We start from the raw sequence: 25,692 nt of genomic DNA on the forward strand, positions 1-25,692 counted from the left end.
GAAAGTATATCTTTGTGACATTTGTGTATTACATTTTGTCAAGAGGAAAAATCAATAGCAAACTGTTCCCTACTAGCGCTGTGAACCGTTTCTGGCTGCGCCTGGCAAATCCGCCATCATAACAGCAATCTGCTATGGAACAAGCACGCCTGTTGTTAAAGGGAATGTGAGATGACGCTCTGATTGGTTTATTGCACGTTACACCCAAACCACACCCATGAGTAATGTAGCTACTTCAGACCACCCCATTTTAGATTTGCGTCAGTCATTTATCCCGCAGGTAAAATAGCAACAGCGCCCAAGATTCACCCACAAAGCTATTTGCATGTTGCGTTTTCATACTTGCTTTTCAGATCGTTAAGATAGAGTCCATAAAGTCATTATATTGCACAATTTTGAATGATGACCATTCATCGTAAATAAGGGCTACCCCTCCCTACAAAAGCCAATTTAACCACTGCCCACACACCTTTTAATCACCCCCCCCACACACACACACACCATTACCCCCCCCCCCCCACACACACACACACACAGGTACACCCCCATCCCCCACACACCTCTTTAATCCCCCCCAACACACATATACACTAACCCCCCAACACACACACACACACACCATTACACAATACCCCCCAAACACACACACCATACACACACACCATTTTATCATCCCCCCCACCCAAACACACAACATACCCCCTCCCCACACACATAGGTACCCCCCCCCCACACACACACACACAAATGCACCCCCCCCCCCCCCACATACACACACACACACCATACCTCCATACAATATACTTTCCTAATTGCTACTTTTAATTTATTCTTTAAAGTTAAACTGGCTCTTGAGCACAAGAATTTCATTACTAATAGTTGTTTTTATGAGTACATGACAATAAACTTCTTGAACTTGAACTACTGTACATCTAGTTATACAATATATGCAAAGCTCATCTTATTGTTCCTGTAAAAATACTTTTAGTGTGTGTGGGTGTGGATTTAGTTTTTATTTGAGTAGGCATCAGATTATACGCGCAATAAAAACACAAAAAGCACAGTATTTCCTATTTGAGGACACAAAACACAAAATATTTCCTATCAAACTTTGTGAAGTGTGATGGTATCCGGCCAATAACAAAGAGGAAAAACATAATTATGAACTAGTTTTGAGGTGGTTGTTGAGCTACATTAACAATATTAACTGAAATATAACAGTAAACTGTGTTTGTTCACACATTTTTGTAGTTTTGAGAACACTCTACCACCAGTGTAGGAGGCAATTCACTAGGGAAAGTATGGACATAGTTGAAGTTGTGCAACAATTATCCAGGAACAATAATCCCGCCCACTTCCTTGTGTTCCCCGTGAAAAGTTTGTGCAGGCTAGAACACAACCTCTCTGAATTTGGCAGAAAAGACAGGCACATGCCCTTGTGTGAACTGAGCGTACAGAACTGTAAGTTAAAAGTGAATGTTTTAATTTCTTGACAACATTACTGCTATTGTAGTTATCTTCACTTAGTTATTAATACATTCAGAAACTAACATGACAAATAGAAAGTAGGCATATCCTGTATCCTAGGCTATTTTCAAGCTAATGGGGAACTTGGAATGGAACATAGCATTTGAATTACAAACACTATGACCAAGCTACTTTTTTGCTTTCAATCCTTCTGTTTGTAATAGATGCACAACCATGTTTGGTGACAAGACATAATACAGCATACTATGGCATACTATTAATAAATATGTTCTATAGACTAGAGTCTTTGAGGATTAGATAGAATTTATATAATCTATAGTAAGGTAAATAACATTGTTTTGATTTGAAACTACTTACTGCTATTCATTTAGGGCGATACGCTTTGTTTACAGTCCTTAAGGTTGTTCAACAAATCTTTATGCATTCATTTGCTGTGTTGTTGGTGTTCATTTTATATACTATTATGACAGGTTTGTAAATTTCTTGGCCGCTTTCCAAAGCACTGGGTTTATAATCTGCATGTTGCTACAAGTAACTAGGTCTATTTGACACAATGCACATGCACATTGAGCGAAACCTGTTAAAGCTTTGTTAAACGAATAAGTTCAGTACAATATGAAGTGCAACTTTCATCTTTTTGTTGCATCTTCTCATTTAAACCATTTTTTTTCTTTAATCTGCACAAGCAAACTCCTTTGTCTTGTTTCATATGTAACATTTAGGCTGCCACTACACTGAGTGTCTTTTTAATGCTGTCAGTGAGAAGTCGCTGAGATAGTGCTGAAGTACTCAACATGTCAAAGATAATGGTCAAAGACATAATGAATGAAATGAATTCATATTTATATATGATTGATATGTACAGTATATACCCATTCCCCCCTTTTCTTTGAAGAAAACACTTAGAGAGAAAGTTGTTAGCCTTGACTGACATGCACTAACATATACACATATTCTTTGTGGTGGGGGTCTTGTGGTCTGAGTTTTATACAAATTATGTTTTTAGACACTCTGGTCAACCTCCACACACTTAAACCACAGACAATTACTATTGCCACTGTGTATAGGGCATGATGTGAAAGAATAAGAGGTGTGGACATCTCCACTAATGCCAAATGCCGTATCTCGCACTGGAAGCAAAAGTGAAACTAAATTTGTGGATCCACAGCATGAGTTAGATCCAATGCAGAATTCAATGGGTTCATCCTTGGGGCATGCTACACCATTCCACCAAATTTTACTCTTTACTCATGTTTTATTCACTAAAAATAGTTTGGGATGATCATTCTGTGGTAGAAATTACATGAAAAGCATTTTGTTTTGCTCATTATCAGCTCATTCTGTGTTTGAAATGACTGTGGTGGAAAAGGTCTTCTGGCCTATATAAGCATACTATGCTCAGGACAATCCAAAATACACATACATATGGCATTTTTAGTTATTTGGCATAATTTTGCAAAATAACAGCCTGAGTGGAAATAATGCCTGATAAAAATAATATTTAAAAGATTTTAATAATAATATTTAAAAAAAAACATTTACGTTTCTGATTACCATATAATATTTGGACTCAACCTTCCTTGTCATTGAACAGTGGTTTGAGGTGGAAATTATGGAAAACAGGGGATGATGATTTCATGCATTAAATATTATTTTATAAATTTCATGCATTAAATATTATTTTATACATTTAAATAGCATGTGCAACTCTTTCTAAAATATGTTTTAAAAATCCTTTAAATTCAATGTTTTTCTAGTGGATCTTAACATTTTAGGATTTTAAGATTAAGAATGCAAGTCTGTGTTAGGGAAAGGGATAAAATGGCTAAATCCACTGATAAAAGACAATTTAGAAATAAAAAATACACAGACATGATTGGATACTAATTAGCATGCTGTGTTATGAACTGGAATCACATGATTAAAACAAAAATGTTATTTTTTTAATATAATATATAATATAAAAAACAAGGACATTAAATTGCCCGTACAAGCAATATAGATATGCAATGGTTGCTGGGAAATATACAATTTAAGGAGATAACAGCGTAACAGCCGCAATTACTACCCTAGTAACACCCTATCAACCACCCTAGTTGTTGCAACAACTTTGCATGCACTGGTATTTCCTTTAGGAAATGCATGGCTGGATAGATGGATGGATGAACTGTGGCTGCAGATCACCACACACAAAATGATTATGGACTGCAACCTCGTGATTTTCACAGAAACTTGGCTTAACAGTGAAATACCCAACAGTGCTATCGAGCTGGACGCTGCATTTTCTGTACCGACAGAACAGCTGACTCCAGTAAGACCAGAGGTGGAGGTTTGTGCATTTATGTTAACAAAACGTGGTGCATGGACACCACCATCACCGAGAGTCACTGCTCAGTTAACCTAGAGTATCTCATGGTTAAGTGTAGACCTTTCTATCTGCCCAGAGAGTTTACATCAACTGTAGTAGGAGCCTAAATACCACCGGATGCTTGTCATGAAAGAACGGCATTCTGCTATCAGTAAACAACAAACTCTGCATCCCAAAGCAGCCTACATTGTCGTGGGTAAGTTCAACCACTAAAATGTAAAGACTGTACTGCCCAAATTTCATCAAAATGTATCATGCCCCACAAGAGAAGATAATATTTTAGACCATGTCTATACAAACATAGCTGATGCCTACAGAAGCCATGGATGAACAGTGAGGTCAGACTCCTGCTGAAGGCACGAGACATCGCATTCAGATCAGGTGATGCTCAAGCCTATAGCTCATCCAGGGCTAATCTGAAAAGGCCAAGCACAACCACAAGCAAAGGATTGAGGATCATTTCAAGAAACAACTCTGACCCCCGACACATGTGGCAAGTCATCCAGGCCATCACAGATTATAAAACTACTAACTCAACCACCCTGTCACCGACACCTCCTTGCCTGATGAGCTGAACCACTTCTATGGCCGCTTTGATAGGGACAACAAGGAGGTGGCCATCAAGGCTGTGGTCTCTGCAGATCACCAGCCCCTCACACTCTCCACCTCTGATGTCAAAGTCAAAGTCAAAGTCAAAGTCTGCTTTATTGTCAATTTCTTCACATGTCAAGACATACAAAGAGATTGAAATTACGTTTCCTACTATCCCACGGTGGAGACAAGACATATTTTACCAATTAGGTCCACAGACAAACATAACATTCAGTAAACAATATAAAAAGTAAAAATAAGAAGGCACATACAGTGAAGAAAATAAGAGCAGCAAAATTTGAGTTGAAATTGTGCAATTGTGCATACAGTAGACAGTCAATATAATAGTGCAAAAGTCAGGCCAATAAATGGCTGAGGTAATTCTGTTTGACCTAAGTATGCAAGTGGCATAGTGGTGCAAGTTATGTAAGAGCAGCATAAGTGTGTTCAGAAGTGTTTTCAGGACAACAGGACAACAACAACAAGTTGCAAAGTGTGCAAGTGTACAAGTGGAGTAGTGCAAGTCGAGTAGTGCAAGGCAGCCATTGTGGGTCCAAAGTCCAGGATGTTATGTAGCTGAGGGTGGAGGGGGGAGATGGGGGAGGGAGTTCAGCATCCTAACAGCCTGGTGTATGAAGCTGTTGGTGAGTCTGGTGGTGCGGGAGCGCAGGCTTCTGTACCTCTTCCCAGAGGGCAGTTGATCAAACAAATTGTGAGCGACTTGCATTACTCACAATTGTGGTCGCCTTGCGGGTGAGGTGGGAAGTGTAAATGTCCTTCAGGGAGGGGGGTGAAGCACCAATAATCCTTCCAGCTGTGTTCACTATGCGCTGCAGGGCTTTCCTGTTGTATTCAGTGCAGCTTCCGCCCCACATGATGTGTGTGCGGTACTGAGCAGGACTAATGCATGTAAGGCTGCTGGTCCTGATGATATCCCGGAAGCATTCTCAGGGCCTGTGCAGTGCCCATGGACTGACATATTTAATCTGTCACTAGCCCAGGCAGCTGTCCCCATGTGCTTTAAAACCACCTCCATCGTGCCAGTTCCAAAACACTCCACTGCTACAAGCCTTAATGACTTCCGTCCAGTTGCACCCCCATCATCATGAAGTGCTTCGAGAGGCTGGTCCTGGCCCACCTCAAGACCTGCTTACCACCCTCACTGGACCCCTTCCAATTTGCCTACCGTCAGAACAGGAGCACAGAGGATGCCATCTCTACAACACTTCACTCAGCCCTGTCCCACCTTGACAATAGCAACAACTACGTGAGAATGCTGTTCATTGACTTCAGCTCAGCATTCAACACCATCATCCTCTCCAAAATGATCACCAAACTCAGTGAACTGGGCATGAGTTACCCTCTGTAACTGGATTCTGGACTTCCTAACCAACCGACCTCAACCATCACCCTGACTAATGGTGTACCACAGGGATTAGTGATGAGCCCTCTCCTTTACTCCCTCTTCACCTACAACTGCACACCTGTACATGGCTCTAACACCACTGTCAAGTTTGCAGATGACACTACGGTGATTGGTCTCATCAGCAACAACGATGAGATGGCCTCACAGGGAGGATGTCCAGCACCTAACATCGTGGTGCACTGACAACAACCTGGCTCTCAACACCAAGAAGACCAAAGAGCTCATTGTGGACTTCAGGAAGTCTAAAGCTAGCACGCACACCCCCATTCGCATCAACGAGACTGAGGTGGACATGTCACCAGCTTCAAGTTTCTGGGTGTTCACATCTCTGAGGACCTCTCTTGTACCCTCAACACCTCTACCCTGATCAAGAACGCTCTCTTCTTTCTGAGGAGACTAAAGAAGGTCCACCTGTCTCCTCAGATCCTGGTGAACTACCGCTGCACCATCGAGAGTATCGTCACCAACTGTGTCACAGTTTGGTATGGCAAATGCTCTGCCTACGACCGAAAAGCACTGCAGAGGGTGGTAAAAACTACCCAACACATCACCGGTTCTTCACTCCCCTTCATCAAAGCCAACCAGGGCAAGCGATGCTTGAGTAAGGCACGCAGCATCATCAAAGACTGTTCTCACCCCAACCACAGACTGTTCACCCCACTCCTCTCCGGGAGGCATTACAGGTCTCTCCGCACCTGAACCAGCAGGTTCAGAGGAAGTATAAGTATAAGTATATATACTCTTTTGATCCCGTGAGGGAAATTTGGTCTCTGCATTTATCCCAATCCGTGAATTAGTGAAACACACACACAGCACACAGTGTACACACAGTGAGGTGAAGCACACACTAATCCCGGCGCAGTGAGCTGCCTGCATCAACAGCGGCGCTCGGGGAGCAGTGAGGGGTTAGGTGCCTTGCTCAAGGGCACTTCAGCCGTGCCTACTGGTCGGGGTTCGAACCGGCAACCCTACAGAACTCTAGCTTGAATTTCCCCTGGGGATCAATAAAGTATCTATCTATCTATCTACAGTATCTAGCTCTGCATCCCGGTGACAACCAACTAACATACTGTAATTACACTTATACATACTGTAGCCATATTCTACTGATCTTCATCCTGCACATATGCTATGTTACTGTTTCTGCACAGCAATGGTACTGTTACAACACTGCACATAGCTGTACAGACTGTACATATCTGATATGGTTCATACTGAATATCCATATTTATTCCGTTTTTTGTTATTATATATTCTGTTAATACACTGCAGTACTACAGTACACTACAGTACCCTCCAGAATTATTGGCACCTCTGCTAAAGTTGACTAAAAACAGGTTTAAAAAAATAATCTGTTGGTGATTTATTGTAATCTTACAATGAAAAAAATTAGGAAAAATCCAACCTTGAAGGGAAGCACATTTATTCTGAGAAAAAGGAAAATCTCATAAAGAAATAAATATTTTTAACAAAAACACGTTGCTCACAATTATTGGCACCCCTGCTTGTAATACCTTCTTAAGCCTCCCTTTGTCAATAAAAGAGCTTGTAATATTCTCCTATAACACCTCATAAAGTTGGAGATCCCCAGATCATCCAGATTCCTAGGTCCACACTTGTGTATTCTCCTCTTTGACCCCGTTTACACGAGCATGTGTATTTTTATAAACGAAGACATTTCCCTACGTTTGAGCCTTTCATTTAGACGCAAACGGAGAATTCGCCCCGTAAAACGGTTATCCAAAAAAACTCCGGCCAAAGTGTTTTTTTTTTGGAAAACTCTGTTTATGCGTTTGGTTCTAAACTGTGGTAAACGGAGTTTTGGGCAGCCAACACAGTATGCGACAGAAGTACACCAAATGTGCGACCAATGTTTACATTTACATGTTCTCACGTGCGACTTTTCAGGGTTCTGATTGGTTAGGGACCGTTCGTTATTTATAAACGGGATCACCGGAGGGATTTTGAGTGCTTCGATCAAAAGTTGCATGACCCTCCCCTGCCTGCAATATAATTTTCAACGACCCTCCAGCAGCATTTTCAAAAATGACATGACCCTCCCCTGTCAATTGTCGATGTCTTCCGCCCACGCTCTTACGCGCTATGATAACACATCGACATATGCTACCGTCCTAAAATCAACCTCTGCTTTCTGATCTTACACATCACACTTCACCAAGATGGTGGCCATTTCAGTAGATTTACTCCCTAACTTTGTTGTGAAAACACAATAAGCATGGAAACTAAATGCACACTTCCTGCAACTGCATTAGCCTACTTGAAAAGTTACTCCTCTAGTAAGTATTCACATGAAATAAAACAATAAAGCATTGAGACCATTCAACAAAGCACACTGGGTAATAACAAATTATTTTTTTATTATTGCTACACTCCTTCCTTCTCAAATGACTTGAAAAGGCCGTTTGCACAATTTCACAAATAATCACAGGGACCGAAAAATATCTAACATGCCAACTTTTTCCGGGTTTATCATTTTAACGTTCCCTGCTGTCTTGCCGTTTTAATATTTTCCCGTAGAATATCCCTTTTACTGTAATACTCATAACATTAGTCCTGCATTCTGGCCTGTCTGTGTTGTCCTGTTGTTACCCCTTGCCCTTCCAGTGAAACAGATGTATTCAAATTCATCGTTTTGCTTGCTTGAATGCGAACTCAGAGTGATGTTAACCTAGGCCTATTTAAGTTAACGGCGTGGTTGTCGTGAGAGCAAGATTCATTAGCGCTTGCGGTGTTCGGCCGTAGGCTATGCCTACGTGCGCACCTGCCAGGCTACTCAGCTAGACAAAGAATTCCCCCTGTATATTCACTCCAAGTTGGCCTACCATAACTTACCAACTACACTGTAGACCATAAACTGGCTATTTATATGACCAAATGTATTTGTTCAACTTTATGAAGCAGAACTACGCACTGCTACTTGGAACGTAGGCCTAACACATTTTTGTTGGCAGGAGAGAGAATGACAGCGATTAAGAAATTGCACTTGTTGCTGGTTACCAATAAATACTATATATTTTTTTGCAAACAACAAAAACAGAAAGGATGGAGACAGCAAAGCTAGAGATGGTCAGGAACAAGGTCAATTGGTAGAAATGCTTGTCAAAACGTTAGGAGCTGGATGTGTGGATGAATGAAGCACAAGTATGCTTTGTGTTAAGCATGCACACTGTTTAAAGTTAGGCTACACGGTAAACTACAAGTAAACCAAAGTTAAATTTAGCTTTTTTAGGGCTGGATAAAGTTGACCAAATGGATATAGGCTGTTAGGCGTGAATAAAGTAGGCTACTTTGTTGCTCCAACCCTTCCAACGTTAATGGGGACGAATGTTGACATTTTCCGTATTTTGCGGGAGAAACCCGGGAAATCTCCCTCATTTTCATTGTTCAATGTTGACAGAGCTATGGATCGAAAGAGAACGTTATATGGCGACAGAACTCAACAATCAAACAAGCCACTTTGATTTTTTGCTGTTTTCATTAATACAAAATATGGGTGACCCTCCCTCCTAGACAAAAAAAAGTTAGGTGACCCTCCCCTCAACAAAGAATAAAAAGACATGACCCTCCCCTATAAGCTTGAGCTTATCGTTAGACTGCCACTGTGGTTTGGCGTGCTCATGACAGCATGTATGTACTGTACACGGGTTCGTGTAAACACATTTTAAAAATAAACGGTCTTGCAGTTTTATTTGCAAACGTAGATGGCCAGATATTCGTTTAGGAAAATACCCTGCTTCGTGTAAACGTAGTCTTTGTCTCACCCCACTGTTTTCCTTATAGAGTTTAGATCAGGGGACTGAGATGGCAATGTCCAAAGCTTGATTTTGTCTTCAGCAAACAATATTTGTTTTGATCTGGACGTTTGTTTTGGTTCATTGACCTGATCAGTGATCCAATCATGACCAACTTTTAGTGACTTGGCAGAGATTGACAGATTTCCTTTGAAAATGTTCAGGTTTTTCTTGGTGTTCATGATACCATGTACCTTAATTAGGTTCCCAAGGCCTTTGGGAATAAAAACAGCCCCACAACAGAACACACTTAGGACTCTATTTTAATGATCTGAAATGCAAGTATCTTTGCACAAAAAGCACGTAGCTTTGTGGGCGGATCTTGGGCGCTGATTTACCGGCGGGATAAATGACTGTTGCGCCTGATGCAAATCTAAGATGGGGTGGGGTGGGGCTAAGACTTTAGCTAAAGTAGCTACATTACTCATGGGTGTGGTTTAGGCGTAACGTGCAATAAACCAAATCGGGCTTCATCTCACATTCCCTTTAACAACAGGCCTGCTTGTTCCATAGCAGATTGCTATTATGATAGCGGATTTGCAAGGCGCAACCAGGAGCGGTTCATAGCGCTATAAGGGAACAGTTTGCTATTGATTTTTCCTCTTGACAAAATGTAATACAGAAATGTCACAAAGACAAACTTTCCGATGTTTTGGGATCACTCTCACTGAATCACAAGGTTATGAATACATGGTGATATTTTTGCAATGTAATCTAACATTTTCAGCTGGTTTGGAAATTGGACTAATTTAACTTTTTTTTTTTTTAATTGATTTTCTTTTTACTTTTTCTTTTTTGTTAATTTGTTTTTTGTCTGTCTTGTATGCCTTGGTGTCACGGGTACGCTGGCGACTACACTGCTCCATCAGGCATCTTTTGTTTTTGCTCCAAAAGACATCTTTTTGTTATGTGTCTTGTTTGTGGAGTGCTTTGGGTTGCACTCTGTGCATGTTAAATGCGCTATACAAATAAAACTGACTTGACTTGACAACTTTTGTTTGAGCAGGAGAGAGAATAACAATGAATGGACGCAGCAACTACAGAAATTGTAGCCAAGGCTACTTGCTGCTTTATTTTACTATCTATGGTTGCTGGTTAACAGCACATAATAAGCTGATTTAAGCTAATTCACTAACTCAAGACTTCAAGGCCATCATGGATATAAAATGTTTTTTTTTGTTGAAAACAACAAAAGGATGGAGGGAACATAGCAAAGCTTGGAGTTATTTCAGATGGGCTACAACAAGGTAGGCAAAATTGTGGTAACGGTCAAAACGTTAGCGCAGCTGGAATAATGCTTAGGCTGATGTTAAAGCGCACACAATGTTTAAAGCCATACACAATGGTAAATTGGAACAAAACTAATGGTAACTTTAGCCTTTATAAGGTTGTATAAAGTTGTTCAAATGAATAGGTCGTAGTTAGGCGTTATATTAGTTTATTGGCTTTATAGGCTACTAAAGGCTACTTTAAAAAAAGTAGCTAATAGGCTACTTTTTAGGTGACCAATGCACGAACAAAAGGCTTATCAAGGCTTTAAATGTTTCCATCTGTGCATGGGGGTGTCTGTAGATCGGTGTGCATAGCATTCATTCCTGCAGGCCTGTGTGGCCATGCATGCGCCCTTAAAATAACATCTGAATTTGCGTCACTGACTTTAGACCAGGATGTTCCTGTTCTGTGGCGGAATTGTTTTCTGAAACTGCAAAATATCAACAGGGAACGTTTGCGCCAGAACACGCCCCCTCTTTTCGCTGAACCGCCCCCGTGGGCACAATTGAATTCCCTAATTTATAGACATGTACCTGTGGAGGGAAAATTCCAATATGCGCTGACTGCAAAATAGGAAAGACAAAAGCGTGAGTATACAGTCAATTGCGCTGGAGTGCAAGATAGAGCCCTTAAAGTGCCCCCAAAGTCAAGTCAAGTCAATTTTATTTTTATAGCACATTTAACATGCACAAAGTGCAACACAAAGTGCTCCACAAACAAGACACATAACAAAAAGACAAAAGATGCCGGACGGAGTGGCGTAGTTGCCAGCGTTCCCGCGACATCAAGACAAACAAACACATTTACAAAATAACAATTGACGAACAAGACAACAGATACCTGATGGAGCAACTCAGTCCAATGGCAATGACATGGCGCACAGCTGCGTCTTCAGACCAACCCGGAGGATCCAACGTTAACATAGGCCTTCTGTAAGTGACGCTAGTAGGCCTACTTCAGTCTAGAGATCACTGGAAGCATAGAAGCTAACCATCTGAAGTCAAAGAGCACAATTTTCATTTCATCTGACAATAGACCACACATGCAGACAAAGTCACTGTATCATTCAGTAACTCCTGCCGTTTACATTGGTAATTAAATGACTGGACAGGATTTTACCTGGCATGCCCTCTAAATAATCTATTAGCAGTGAGGTCACTTTTGAAGAATTTTTTGGGGGACTTGCCCTGATAGCACAGGGGCGTTGAATCCACGTTGAATCAACCTCCGCCGCTTCAAACAAACGTGGATTCAACGCCCCTCAACGCCCCTTTGCTATCTGGGTGGTGACCTCAAGATTATGCCTTTGTCTGTAACTCTCCAACAGTGGTTCTTTTTTTTTTTTTTTGGCCTTTTATGCCTTTAATTTACTGGACAGTAGAGAATGACAGGAAGCGAGTGGGAGAGAGAGTCGGGGTGGGATCCGGAAAGGACCACGGGGCCGGAATCGAACCTGGGTCGCCGGCGTACGGTGCAGGTGGGTTAGTGGGTTCTCTTGTCTTTTCAATGTTGAAAAATTACTAGAGGATTTAGCCTCTGTGTGACTTTATTTTCATACCATAGTGAAAAAGAAAGTCATGAACTACTTCTGAAAGTTCATAGACACTCTGATTAACTTAAATAAATTGAAATTAGATTGGAAAATGCCTGTTAGGTTTTGTATATAAGATTTTTCAGGGGTGCCAATAATTATGAGCAACGTATTTTAGTTAAAAATATTAATTTCTTTATGAGATTTTCCTTTCCTTTCCACCAACTTTAGCAGAGGTGCCAATAATTCTGGAGGGTACTGTATATTATTATTACTACTACTACAATGGTACTGCCACTACATTGCACATATCTGTACATGTTCATAAAAAATATTACATAGCCCTATCTATTCTGCTCTTGTAAGGTAACTAAGCTAATACACTGCACATATTTATATTTAATTTCTATTACTCTAAAACACCTTCTGTAAACCTGTAACCTATGTTTATTGTCCTATGAATTGAATAATGTATAAGATAGGATAATAACTGAAATGTTTATTTAATTTTCTGCCTGAATATGATGTTGGTAAGAGCCTTCACTTCTAGTTTTATGAATATTACACAGAACCAAACCGTAATTAAATATTTGTTTGAAAGGAAAATGTATTTTGCTTTGGCTACCTGGTACCTGTAAGTAGAGAGGTCACGTGAGATGTGCACCTAGCCTATTCCTGAGGGGAGGGAGGTTTTAAAAGGGTAGCTGGGAGGCCAGACGGGAAGTGTGTTTTTGGGAGTGTAAACGTTTACCAGAGATTATAAATAAGATATTGAAATAGACGCTGCATACAGGTTATTCTCGGCACATTTCGTGCGAAAAAAGTATTAACGCATACCTGTCAACACTCCCGTTTTTCCCGGGTTTCTCCCGTATTTCAAGGTCATCTCCCAGCACCCTCCCGTTTTGTTATTTCTCCCGGAAAACTCCCGTAATTTGCATGGCCATCAAACTTCATTTTAAAATCATTGATGCATTCAGGTTGCCAGATTGTGTATGAAATACACCCTACACATACACGATCACTTAGTTTCAATTTCAACCGTTTTGTCATAGGCTAAAACCTGGCAACCCAAAACCCAAATAAGGAAGCGGGTGCCAACTGCGCAGCCTGAGTCTCGTCGTAAGCAAGCGGGCTAGATGAATGGCCTACTCCAAAACTAGCTGTTGTAAATTGTTGGGAATTTAACACATCACATAAACTGTTATTGAGTGTTGTTGATAGACTGAACTTGTTCCCTCGGCACCAAATCTGACAGCAAGCAGCTTTGGAGTTTTGGAAGTAGGCTGCAGGCAGGCAGCTGGTGGATACATAACTGGCATGCGTAAGGTAATGGTAAGGTAAAAGCAACGACCGAAATGCAGTGTTGAAACACGTGTATGAAACGTTAGCTATATTTTATTGTTTGTAATTGATCTGATTGAATTTGATGGAGAATTACACTCTTTTTACATCATAAATATGGTGTGCAACCATACAGAAACAACATTTTCAAAGGAGGGGGAGGAGGTGAGAGTGGCCTCGTCTGGAGGTGAGCGTGCATGTCAGGGAGACTATTTTCGGTTGTGCGAAAAACAAGCCCGCATCTACACTGTTAATGTGATCTAACAAGCCGCTATGTAGCCAATTACTGTAGGCGAACAGCCTAATAATTTGATTTCTGCAGTTTGAAAAAAAAAACCCCGAATAAATGGACCTTTGGTCCAAATGTGTATATTTAGGGCCCGAGCACCGAAGGGCGCAAGGCCCTATTGTTTTTGTAAGGATTATTATTATTATTTTTAGGGCCCGAGCACCAAAGGGCGCAAGGCCCTATTGTTTTTGTAAGGATTATTATTATTATTCATTATTGTTATTCTACTTTTTTGCTTTCCTGTTTTTGAGGTGGTCAACATGGTCGGAAACGCTTGAAATTTGGCACACACGTCAGGTGTCACGCATCGCAGTTAGGTACAATAGCTTGACCCCGGGCGTGGCCCAGGGACTCGCTAGCGCCCCCTTAGGTGACTGATCCCGTGGTTGGCAAATATTTAGAGGTGGTTAACATAATCGAAAAGTCTTGAAATTTGGCACACACATCAGGTGTCACACAAAGCAGCTAGGTAAAAAAGCTTGGCCCCGGGTATGGCCCATAGACTCGCTAGCGCCCCCTTACGCCCCCTTAGATGACAGATCCCGTGGTGGGCATATACTTTCAGTTACAAACACCAAATTTGGTAAGTGTGTGTATCTCCCCAAGATGAACAACTTTCGTATGTACAATGCATTAGCCACGTCCACAGGAAGTGAGGTAATTGAGAATTTGTGCGTTGTGGACATGATCAATTTTAACGTACTCCTCCTAGACGGTTGATCCGATTCATGTCAAAGTTGGTATACATGACGCCGAGATGTTCTTGATTATAAATTGTGAAGCTTTTTTTTGATATGTTGTAATTTGACAAAATGGCGACATTATTAATTTTAATACCCTTCCACATAAACAATAAATGTGTCATAATTCACCATGCATGGCTTGAAATGTTTTAAATTTCACAGGTCATTGAAGACCATGTTTATGATAATATTCACATGCCCATATTGCATGTTTGGCATAGCGCCACCAACTAGCAACAGAAAGAATGACAATTATACTGATGTCATATGATCAATTTGAACATACTCCTCCTAGACGGTTTGTCAGATTCATTTGAAATTTGGCAAATATTATGCCAAGATGTCGCTGATGTTAAATTGTTTAGGGATTTTTGATAACTTATATATTTGATATGATTTTAATATCTCACCACATAAACAGGAAATGTGTCATAAATCACAGTGCATTGAATGAATGGTCTGAAACTTCTCAGGTCAATAGATATCATGATTATGATGATATCCAGACACCCAATGGGCCTGCCTGGCATAGCGCCACCACCTGGCCAAGCAGGAAATGTGCCAGAAATGGACAATGCCTTAAGTGATTGATCTGAAACTTTATAAAATATTGGATATCATTATTGTGATGATATTCACATGTGCAATTCACAGGCCTAGCATAGCGCCACCCTCTGGCCAAGCAGGAAATGTGCCAGAAATGCTCTATGCTTTGAATAAATGGTCTGAAACTTCTCAGGTTAATAGATATTATGATTATGATGATATCCAGACACCCAATGGGCCTGCCTGGCATAGCGCCACCACCTGGTCAAGCAGAAAATGTGCCAGAAATGGACAATGCCTTAAGTGATTGATCTGAAAGTGTACAAACATTTTGGATATCATTATTGTGATGATATTCACATGTGTAATTTCAATGCCTAACATAGCGCCACCATCTGGCCAACCAAAAAGTGTATCAGAAATGTTCTTTGCTTAAAATGAATGGTCTGAAATTTCTCAGGTTAATATATATTATGATTATGATGACACCCAATGGGCCTGCCTTGCATTACGCCCCCACCTGGCCAAGCGAGTAAATGTGGCAGAAAATAAAATACAAAAGCAAATAGCCCACGCATCAAATATGTACATTTCAGAAACTCACCACGTCGGTGCTTTGTTGGATTCCGACATGTCATGGGTTGCGGCCCGCAGGTGCTCGGGCCCGCCATTGCCGCTTGCGGCTATATTTTGTCTTGCTGTTGTAATGTAACCTATCCGTCTGCCACTTCGGATCTTAGGCCAGCTCGTAGCGTAGGCTACTGAAACTGATTTGGAAATGTGTTTGTAGCCTATGCGTAATAGCCTATTTTGCCTGTCCACGCCTTGTCGTTTTAAAGTCGGGATTTGAAATGTTTGCGCAATTATAGCCTATTCTATGTAGAAGAGTTAAACGGGAAATTTGAGATAGGCCTTGTCAGCAAAAGACAGGTTCGTTTATAAACAGGGTTGGAATTATAGCGCAAGCCTTTGAAGATCTCCATATGGATAAAACTTAGGCTACAACCAGGTAAGGAGTTTAGCACGTATCCAGAAATATTTTTGATAAGAAATTATTTATAGGCATAGGTTAGGCCTACAGTAAGTCTGTAGGCTTTGGGATGGATAGCCCATCTGAATGTTTTTGGATGCCGCCTGTGATTTATTATTTTTGGGCATAGCTACTGTATAGGCTAAATCATGGGGAAATAATGAGTACGTCTATTCTAAGGTAAAGTCCACAAAAATAGACTTGATAGGCCCGCCAAACACTGCCGGAACTTTAAGAACGAACGATATTTTGCGTTCCGAACCGGTTCAGGACCGATATGTTGGTGGCGGAACGCATGCAAGAACGAAAACGTTAAACATAGGCCTACCTGAACCGTTCGGAACGGAACGTTTGAAAAAGAATTTTGTTTTCAAGCCCTGATTAAAATACCTCCAGTGATTAGCCTAGCCATAGCCTATTTTCAAGTGGCCTAATAATGAAAATCTGAGCGATTACCTCCCTCTGAAACTTTCATACTCTTGTTGTACAGTAACTGGATTATCGTGTTAGCTGGTGAAGATGGCTGACTTTGCAGCTGGAGTTAACATAGCAACCTCCTCCTGTTGCAGATCTGTTCAGCCTGCCTTTCACATCTGTTTAACACAGTTATATGCTAGCATTTGAAGTGTCAGGTCCTCTGTAGCTAATACCCACAGAGTAACATGAGTAACGGCAGCAATAAACTAGATGTACCGCATAGCGGTACAAAATATGACCGCATCTCAGTCCTGCATATTCTCTTCGCAAAAATAAATCATGCTTGTCAATTTGTCTCCATCTCCTACTCCTGCAACTCATGTGCATGTAAATGAGTGTGTGCATATGTGAGTTTGCTTTTGTTTATAAGAGTGTGTGTGAGTGTGTGTGTGTCTGTGTGTGTGCATGTGCGTGCCTGTGTTTGTGTGTTTATGTGTGTGTGTGTGCGTGTGTGTGTTTGCATGCGCACATGCGTATGCGTGCCTGTGTGTGTGTGTTTATGTGTCTGCATTCATGTGGGTGGGTGTGTGCTTGCCTGTCTGTATGTGTTTATGTGTGCTTGCCAGTCTGTATGTGTGCGACTGCGTGCGTGCGTGCATGTGTGTGTGTGTGTGTGTGCATGTGCGTGTGTGTGCGTGTGTGCACGTGCGCGTGCATGTACTTTATGTGTGCAAATCACAAATGAGTGGGTTGCGGGCTCTTGAGACTAACATACCATAAATATTTTGTCATCTTGGGTGCAACGGTTCAGGTTAGGGCTGCACTTTATTAGGATATGAGTACTGCGATAACGATATAATTTGCGATATTTAAATATACTGCCCAATAAAGGTTTTCCACACATATTTTCAAACCTTCCACCCTTTTCTCCATTCTCAAACTACATTCACAGAATGTCTGACAGTTCTTGCAAAATAAAACACTCGCCTCAAAAGTTTTACTTGTGCTCAGAACCAAACAGTGTCAGAGTGATTCAGTGTATGAAGTGTTCCCTTAATTTTTTTGAGCAGTATATTTAATGTTTTTTTCCCCATTCTGCTTGCTGCAAGCATACACTGTAGGGTTGGGGGGGGGGGTAAATGTATAATTACAGAAATAAATGTATCATTTTCTAAATAAATAATATAAAATATCATGTAGCCTATATGGCCTGATGAAAGTGGACAGCTAAGAGACCTACTGACTAGGCTATCGAAGTTGTGTGGAAGATCTGCTCCTAATCCTCATAAAAGACGGGTGGACAGCCAATCTGAACACTTGTGCACCAACCAGCGGAATATTCCACATTGCCAGCCTTCGATGGGCCTAGCAAAGAAGCTACTTAAGCTATATCGCGGCAGTCATCTCAGTCTGTAACCTCATACGCTGCGCATCCCACGTTATTAGACTACCGGCATGCCGACTACGAGGGCAGCGGAAAGTGAAAGTAATTGGGCTGCAATCGCACAGTCCAGAAGTAGGTTAAACAACTTTTACAAATAACGAATCCTGATTACCTCTGTGCTGCTGTCTGGGGCTTTTGCTAAATGCAAATCATGAAATACAAGCCTTACAGACAGTGAAAGACATCTTCTGATATAACGATAACGAAATAAATTGTTTATTTTAACACGGTGGAGAAGGACGCATTTGCGCTGTGTTTGTAACACGGCATCCTTCATAAAACCAAAAAATTCCCATAACAGACGTGCTTTTCCTTTTAGTCACTAATTCCTCTTCACCCAAGTGTAGCCTACCTCGCTCGACTCACTATTTTCAGCCATCACGACTTAGCTCCCGCTTCAACACCTAAAACACCACACACCTAAACTGGTAGGGGACGGGCTTCTTGGGCTGCATGACAGCATCAGTTTGGTAAAATATGTTGACATTCAGAATGTGAATACACAATAGACTGTATGGAATGCGCACGGCACAGAAAATGTATCGAATTTATCGAAAATTAAGTAATCTTTGCGGTATGTCCATCGCAAGTGTTGATATCGCGATAACGATAGATTTGAGATATATCATGCAGCCCTAGTTCAGGTAGGGCTAGTTATTTAGGGGAGTGGCCACCAAGTTTCATGTTCCCTGGTGTTTTAGTAACCCGGGAATCACTGACCAAAATTGATGACAGTAAAAGAAAAAAATACATTTCTTTTTTATATTTTAAATGACTTGTTGTCCTGATTCTTCCTGTGAATCTTAGTGGGCACTGAGGAAGCAATAATTTCATCGCTAATTTTTCATGATTACTATTTCAATTGTTTCATATCAAAATTCACTACTTAATTATGTGTTTTATGTAGTTTGTCGAGGACTGGTTCAGACACGTCACATCCATAACGTGAAACCGTCGCATCCATAACGCCAGTTTTTCCTACATAATGCATTACGAAAATGACGCATAGTTTCAAAAACACACTTTTTGTGTTCATTCAAGTCTCCTTCATGCTACATATATCATAGTTTCGGCAGTTTCCTTCAAAATTCACAGTCTGTAGAAAACCTGTAATCTCTCACAAAAGTGTGTCCATTTCATGTCACATCCATAACGCTGATAAAATGCCTTGTATTCTTAGGATGAAATTGATTATATGAAATTTGAGGATTTCTCAGTATTCAGAGGACAGAGGTTACATTAAAAGTTATGCAAATTAATTCATTGATACTAATTTTGCCCCCACTCTAAGGCCTTTTGTTTACCAATATGAGTCCAATTGTCACATCCATAACGCTGGAACTGCCCTATTGCATTTTTTCCGTTTCGAGGAGCGACTCTGTTGGACATTGTGCGCACCTAGAATTGCGGTAGCGCTTTATATGACTTTGGGGTTGGGGCTGGGTAGAACAAAGTGATCAAGTTTATCTGTACATGCTTGGACTGAATTATATATTTCTGTTTGGGGTAGGGGTTATTTTGTTAATTGTATGGGATTTGTTGCATGTATGAAATGAAATCAGTTAAGCGAGAGAGAAGAAGCATAACGTGACCGTGAAGCCTCACTAAACGGCAACTAAGCTTAAACTCAAATGACTGGTGTCCGAATTATTTCTTTCTGATTTTAGTAGCGTTCATCTCGTATATAAAATGTAGGGTTGAATTGTTACAAACCAACTGTTAACTACTGTCTACATTGCACTATATATTTTGTCCTGTCTATGCACCACCTGTCTATACTTTGTATATCACATTGCACTTTTCTACTTTTTTTGCACTTCTGGTTAGACGCAAACTGCATTTCGTTGTCTTTGTACTTATACTCTGCACAATGACAATAAAGTTGAATCTAATCTAATCTCTAGTTATTATTAAGTATCTATCGAACCGTCAAAAGAAGGAAGGCTTGCTTTGTTAACTATTTACTACAGGGACAAGAATAATTCTCATATTTGATTTATTTAGGATGTGAAATAATGGCAGCTGACAACATTGAACAGAATCCACCAAACCCTCCCTCTCCACCACTGGGTTTCTTCTACAACATAAAGGTAAATCAAGAACAAATTTCAAGATATATGTCTTACAGTAATGCATGGACATCTTGAGCCTAATTTATGCTTCTGTGTCAAATCAACGTTGTAGACCAACACAGCCCTCTGCATCGCTGTGTATCCCCTTGAAGCCTGACGTGCACCTCCAAAAAAGTATAACTTTGTGTTGAGGCGACACAGACTGCAAGGACTGTAATTGGTCAACTTGCCCTGTGTATTGATAGCCAGTGTGCTCCAGGAGCCTACTGTGGGTAGTAGCAACATGCTTGTTTGCTGACAGACAGCTTTGCAAATAGACCCAGACATTTTTGGTTACAATGATGGGGAACCCTCTATACCCCATAGCGGCCGTCGACGGCCGTTCTACATTCTCCTGTAACGGCCGCGGCCGGCCGCACGGCGTGTCATCAGATTTGGACGTTGCCATATTAGAGATACTCGCCTCATTAGAAAGCATCAGGCACTGAAGTAAATCCCTAACATCGTCAAGGAAAATGATTAATTATTGCCGTGTTTTAGGTTGTACCAATAGGCCAGACTGAGAAAAACATCTGGTGTAGGTATCGACTTCCAAAAGTTATTTAAAAACCAGGGAGAAAGGAGAATAATGCCAGAAGTTATCAGAGGAAAGGGGGCGCTTGTGGTTGAACTTGGTACTTAGTCTCCCTCACCCAACTCATATGGATCTGCGCTGCCAATAAACTGTAATTTCTCGAAACATCGCACATTTTCTTGTGGTCCAAGTCCTGCCCTATATGCCTTTGCATCTTAGACGCATTTTGATGAGCTTTTCTGTTGTTTAGATACGGCTACAATCACGTAAGATATCCAAAGTGCATAATACTCCATTGTACTTCATTCACCGAGTATCACCAATATGGCCGCGCGTGCTGGGTTACCATGGTTACCGGCCAGAACGTGACGTCCGTGCAAACCCCTAATAGAGCATCACAGTCCCGCCCCTCCTCCGAGAGAGCTTAGTTTCCGGAAGTAAATTTCCCATTCATTTCTCCCATTGACGTTTTGGAAAAATCCGTATCTAAAGAGTTTTAGAGCATGTCTTAGGCTAATCAGCTACGGCGTAACTCATAAGCATACAACATATCATTTCGAGTGAAAAAACGAAGAGAAAGTCCAAAAAAAGTCAAAGGTACAAGACTGTGTACATATTTTTATTTCCGAGCGAAGGAACTACTCATCCCATAAACCACCGCGCCTCACTGAAAAATATATAAGCAGCACGAACCAGCGCGAAATCATTTCCAACCATGTTTCCAACCGGCGACAGCACGCGAACCCTTTCCTCCAAACAATGATTTTTATATAGTTAATAGCAGTTATTTCAGGAGTAATCGTGTAAATAATAGTGTTTTGGTATTGAATGTTATATTTACCATCGTGTATTTTATATCGTGTGTGTGAAACCGGTTAACGTTAACGTTAGCAACATTGTGCAGTGCTTCATATCTGACTGCCATCCTGATGCATGGACCGGTGCATGGTCTGCTCTTGGACCACCATATTCAGTTTATTAACTTGCTGTGAATTATTACACAAAATGTTCATTAAATGTACGAAGAAGTATTTCTAGGTTAATGATTGATGATATGGCTCATACAGTATGAAGGCTACAGTAGCCTAGCTAATGTTAACTAGCATTACCTCCCTGCAAAACTCACCACACAACTTCGTAGGTTTGATAGGTCTTGTCCCTCATGCTGGCCCTTACAAAACCCACAAGCTGACCCTCGACACACAACTGTCAATAATGTGACCCGATTTAAAGTGGTTTTCACCCCTTTGGACACTCTTGATTTCGTCCTTGAAACAGTGAAATATTCACGGGGGCATGGACGGTTTGCTAACCATTTTACTGCAGTGTCTAGCCGGTGGTAGCATCCAGCCTGTGCTATCAGCTAGCTAGCTAGTTCAAAGGTTTAAGTACTTAATGGGGATATACAGGGCTTTTCAAGCCTCGACTAAGTTGATGTTTCATATAAACAACAATTCATATTCATAGAAACAACAAGGTCACTAAAACATAATATATTTCATACCTGTGTTGCAGCATGTAGGCTAATGTTAGCAGCATTATAATGACATTCTAATGTCTGAAAGGCTAATGATTAGCCTGTCGGCTAACTGAAAAGTTAAGTGTTCAAACTAGCATTTCCAGTGTTCTATTTGATGGTGTATTGGCCCTGACTAAATTCGTGTGATATATAAACCACAATCCTTGTTGATACAAGTACCAATGTTCGTCTAGAAAGTTTTTATTCACATTAAGAATTTTGCCATAGGCAGTAAAAGACTCCGCCATCTTTGTCAATAATTTTCGCTGATAAAGTTTCAAACTATGACCAGAGAGGGTTAAAGCGGAGCGAGAGGCGCAAACTTTCGACAATTTCAGCGTTTGATTATTGCAAGGGGGAGGGGGGGAAATCCCCCTTTATGCAGACCAGAGTAAACCCTCGCTGCACTAATGTCAATGGAGACTTGTGGAATTTTACCAATAAATTGGTCATTATGTCTTTCTGGATTTGTTGAGGATTTTTTGGAAATTTTGTCATAATCTGTAAGTGTTTGGGATCATTTCAAGCCTAAAAGTGTAATTTTTTAGTGTTCGGATTTGTAATAAAATAACTTAATATCAGACCATGCTGCTGCCAGTTACTGTCCGGTAGTTAGCAGGCTAGCTAGCCTCTTAGCTAAGGTAACATTTTAAACGGAGAAGTGTAATTTCTTTGATGTCCTAAAGAATGATTCATTGGTATCATACATGATTATAGACAATAATACTGTGAACACAATTATGTTTATCTGTTCTTACTGCTTATTAAGAGAGATCGTTTATTTAGTGACGTAAGGTGACACTCCCACTTATGCAGACCGGAACTGTCCCGTTTTGCTCCCATAGTAACGAATTACGTTGCTCTATCTTGCTAGTAATCAACAGTGTTGGGCAAGTTACTTCAAAATCGTAATGTACTATGCATTACTTATTATTGTCATTTAAAAGTAATTTGTTACATTATAATATTACTGTCTCTGAATTGTAAGGCATTACACTACTATTGCATTACTTTTAAGTTACTTTCACCAAAATATCTAGAAATATGGATTTGCCATTCTAAATGCAGTTTATTACGCTCAATGCAGCTTGTTCTTCCAATGGAGGGAGATGTGGTATAGCATAATGACTGAGCTAGGCTTAAGGCAACAGTAGAATGCAATAGGCGCAGTGCTCATAATGCAATACAAGGAACCATAATAGTCAGAATGTTAAAAACCGACAAAAGGTCAAAGTCTGGTAAATTGTGATAGAAATACTGTAACTTTAAGGCCTAGGCCTACTCATTAAAATCAATAGAGAGCCTACTATATTGTAAATCGAAGCTTAAAGGAACCGTATGTAAGATTGTGGCCAAAAAGGGTACTACAATCACTTTCAAATTACTGTAGAGCGGTGTATCCCCTTCCCCTCCCCTCTGACTGGCAGAGTTGGCAACCGGATGACGAAACACTACTGACTTTGTGATTAGTAGATAGGTGGAGGGTGGCGCATTAGGCCAAAACACAACATGACAACATCAACATCAGTTGAGGGCTACAAATTCACTTTTTAAATGACAATATCCTGGCCAGACTACTGTTGTCAGTGATATAAGTATTTGAAATGAACATGATTTCTTAATGTCTAGTGACATATCAGGGCAATTTTATGATTAATTGAAATACAATTTTTACATACGGTTCCTTTAATAAAGACATGTCAAGATGGTGGCCTGCTGGCCATTTCGGTGCCCTAAGTGAGTGGCTTTGAGTGAGTGACATTTAAATGGTAACTCAAACACCTAAACTAAAATAAAAGGCCTATTATTTACAGACCATTACTGTGTATTTCTAAACATTAATTTCTGAAGAAATGCTGTTTTACTTATAAATGGTGCACTGTCACTTTAAGAGCATTGATCTTTACGTTGTCATAATGCCCTTTTGCCAGCTCTTGGTTACAAGCCTTATTTGTTTGAGATACATTGATAGCACAATATTAACAATAATATGCACAATGTTAAGTTGTTTTAAGCAACCTTCATTGCTTTGGAAATGGAAGTATGCAATGACATGTTGCTTCACATTTCGTTTTGCGAATACAAGTGAATTATGAGCCTGGTATCCACCTAGCTATCTGAACGGAATGCGTTTCAGTCGACTCAGCATATCATGTGCTTCATGTAGCCTAAATGCTTGGAAAACGAATGATTGAAGACCCACCAATTCTAGTACTACGTGGTGATTGAGAGAACCCAAAATGTATCAAACTTCCATGTAACATCGTGTTAGTGCATTTTGACATTGTAAACGTTATTGATGAAGAGTGAAACGCAGTTTGCAGTAAAGCTACTATTCATTGGTTACATTTGGGTGCCCCCTCTGTCCTTTGGTGCCCAACGCAAAGTGCGTGATGCGCGTGGTGGGAGCGGTGGCACTGCCAGGCTACACAATATTTTTCTGCATTTCTATCCCTTTATTCTCTTCAATTTAAGTTCACAGCACAAAGCTGACATGCACAACAGCATAGTTTGTGTTTTATCAAGAATCAAAAAGATTAGCGTGGCACTACTTTAGATGTTTCATTAATTTACTTGTGCTATTTCGCGAGCTGAGAGATCTTTCGGTTTCGCACACAAAGTGCACTAACTATTATGTTCTTCATAGCCTTGTCTCTGACAAGCTGAAAATAATGAGCGTAGGCTTGTCCATCCCGCAAATAGAGTCCGCCTGCGAGTCTGCTGCAGCCACAGTCATATTCAACCAGTATCAGGAGATAACATTCTACTATTTTGCGCGGATTTTTTCTCCTCTGTTGTTCTCGCGTGGTGTTTGCGAATATGTATCAAAACAAAACAAGCGCTTAATTTTGGGTTAAACTGCATTGTAACGCGCGTTACTGAAGTTTGTACCGAGTAAATATTACCCGATTTTTTTTTTGTAATGCCTTACATTACCGCGTTACCGCAAACAGCAATATATTACAGTAATTACATTACTTTTGTAACACATTACTCCCAACACTGGTAATCAAGGATCTTTGCTATGACCTTAACGGCCTTTCCACCAATCAGAGGCATCACTGTGGGATTGTGGGATTGTTCAGGATTGTGGGTAATGAAGTACTTATCCAAGACATCGCGAATAAAAGACATATATCTCAAAACAAGGTTAGTGCCCCGTGAACTTTTGGCGTCTATATGAGCATACACAATCGCTTAGTACAGCCCAGGCATGTGGACTCGA

The 25,692-nt window shown here is 40.6% G+C and overlaps 1 protein-coding gene across 2 annotated transcripts in view; it reads left to right on the plus strand.

Moving 5' to 3' along the window:
• Window positions 1–1,353: 1,353 nt before the first annotated feature.
• slco2b1 (solute carrier organic anion transporter family, member 2B1) overlaps window positions 1,354–25,692 on the plus strand; it is a 250,698-nt gene continuing 226,359 nt past the window's right edge. Inside the window, exons 1-2 of one of the 2 annotated variants that reach the window (XM_076302397.1) lie at window positions 1,354–1,461; window positions 20,306–20,391. In XM_076302397.1, the coding sequence (XP_076158512.1) occupies window positions 20,317–20,391 (75 nt within the window). In that variant the 5' untranslated portion in view covers window positions 1,354–1,461; window positions 20,306–20,316. The remainder of the gene's footprint in view (window positions 1,462–20,305; window positions 20,392–25,692) is intronic. The other variant, XM_076302396.1, reaches the window with a different exon arrangement.

Source organism: Alosa pseudoharengus, unplaced genomic scaffold (assembly GCF_046254945.1).
Source record: "Alosa pseudoharengus isolate Yale_2024_CS ecotype anadromous, Long Island Sound unplaced genomic scaffold, YU_APseudo_1.1 YU_APseudo_1.1_scf_23, whole genome shotgun sequence".
Taxonomy (NCBI): Eukaryota; Metazoa; Chordata; class Actinopteri; order Clupeiformes; family Clupeidae; genus Alosa; species Alosa pseudoharengus.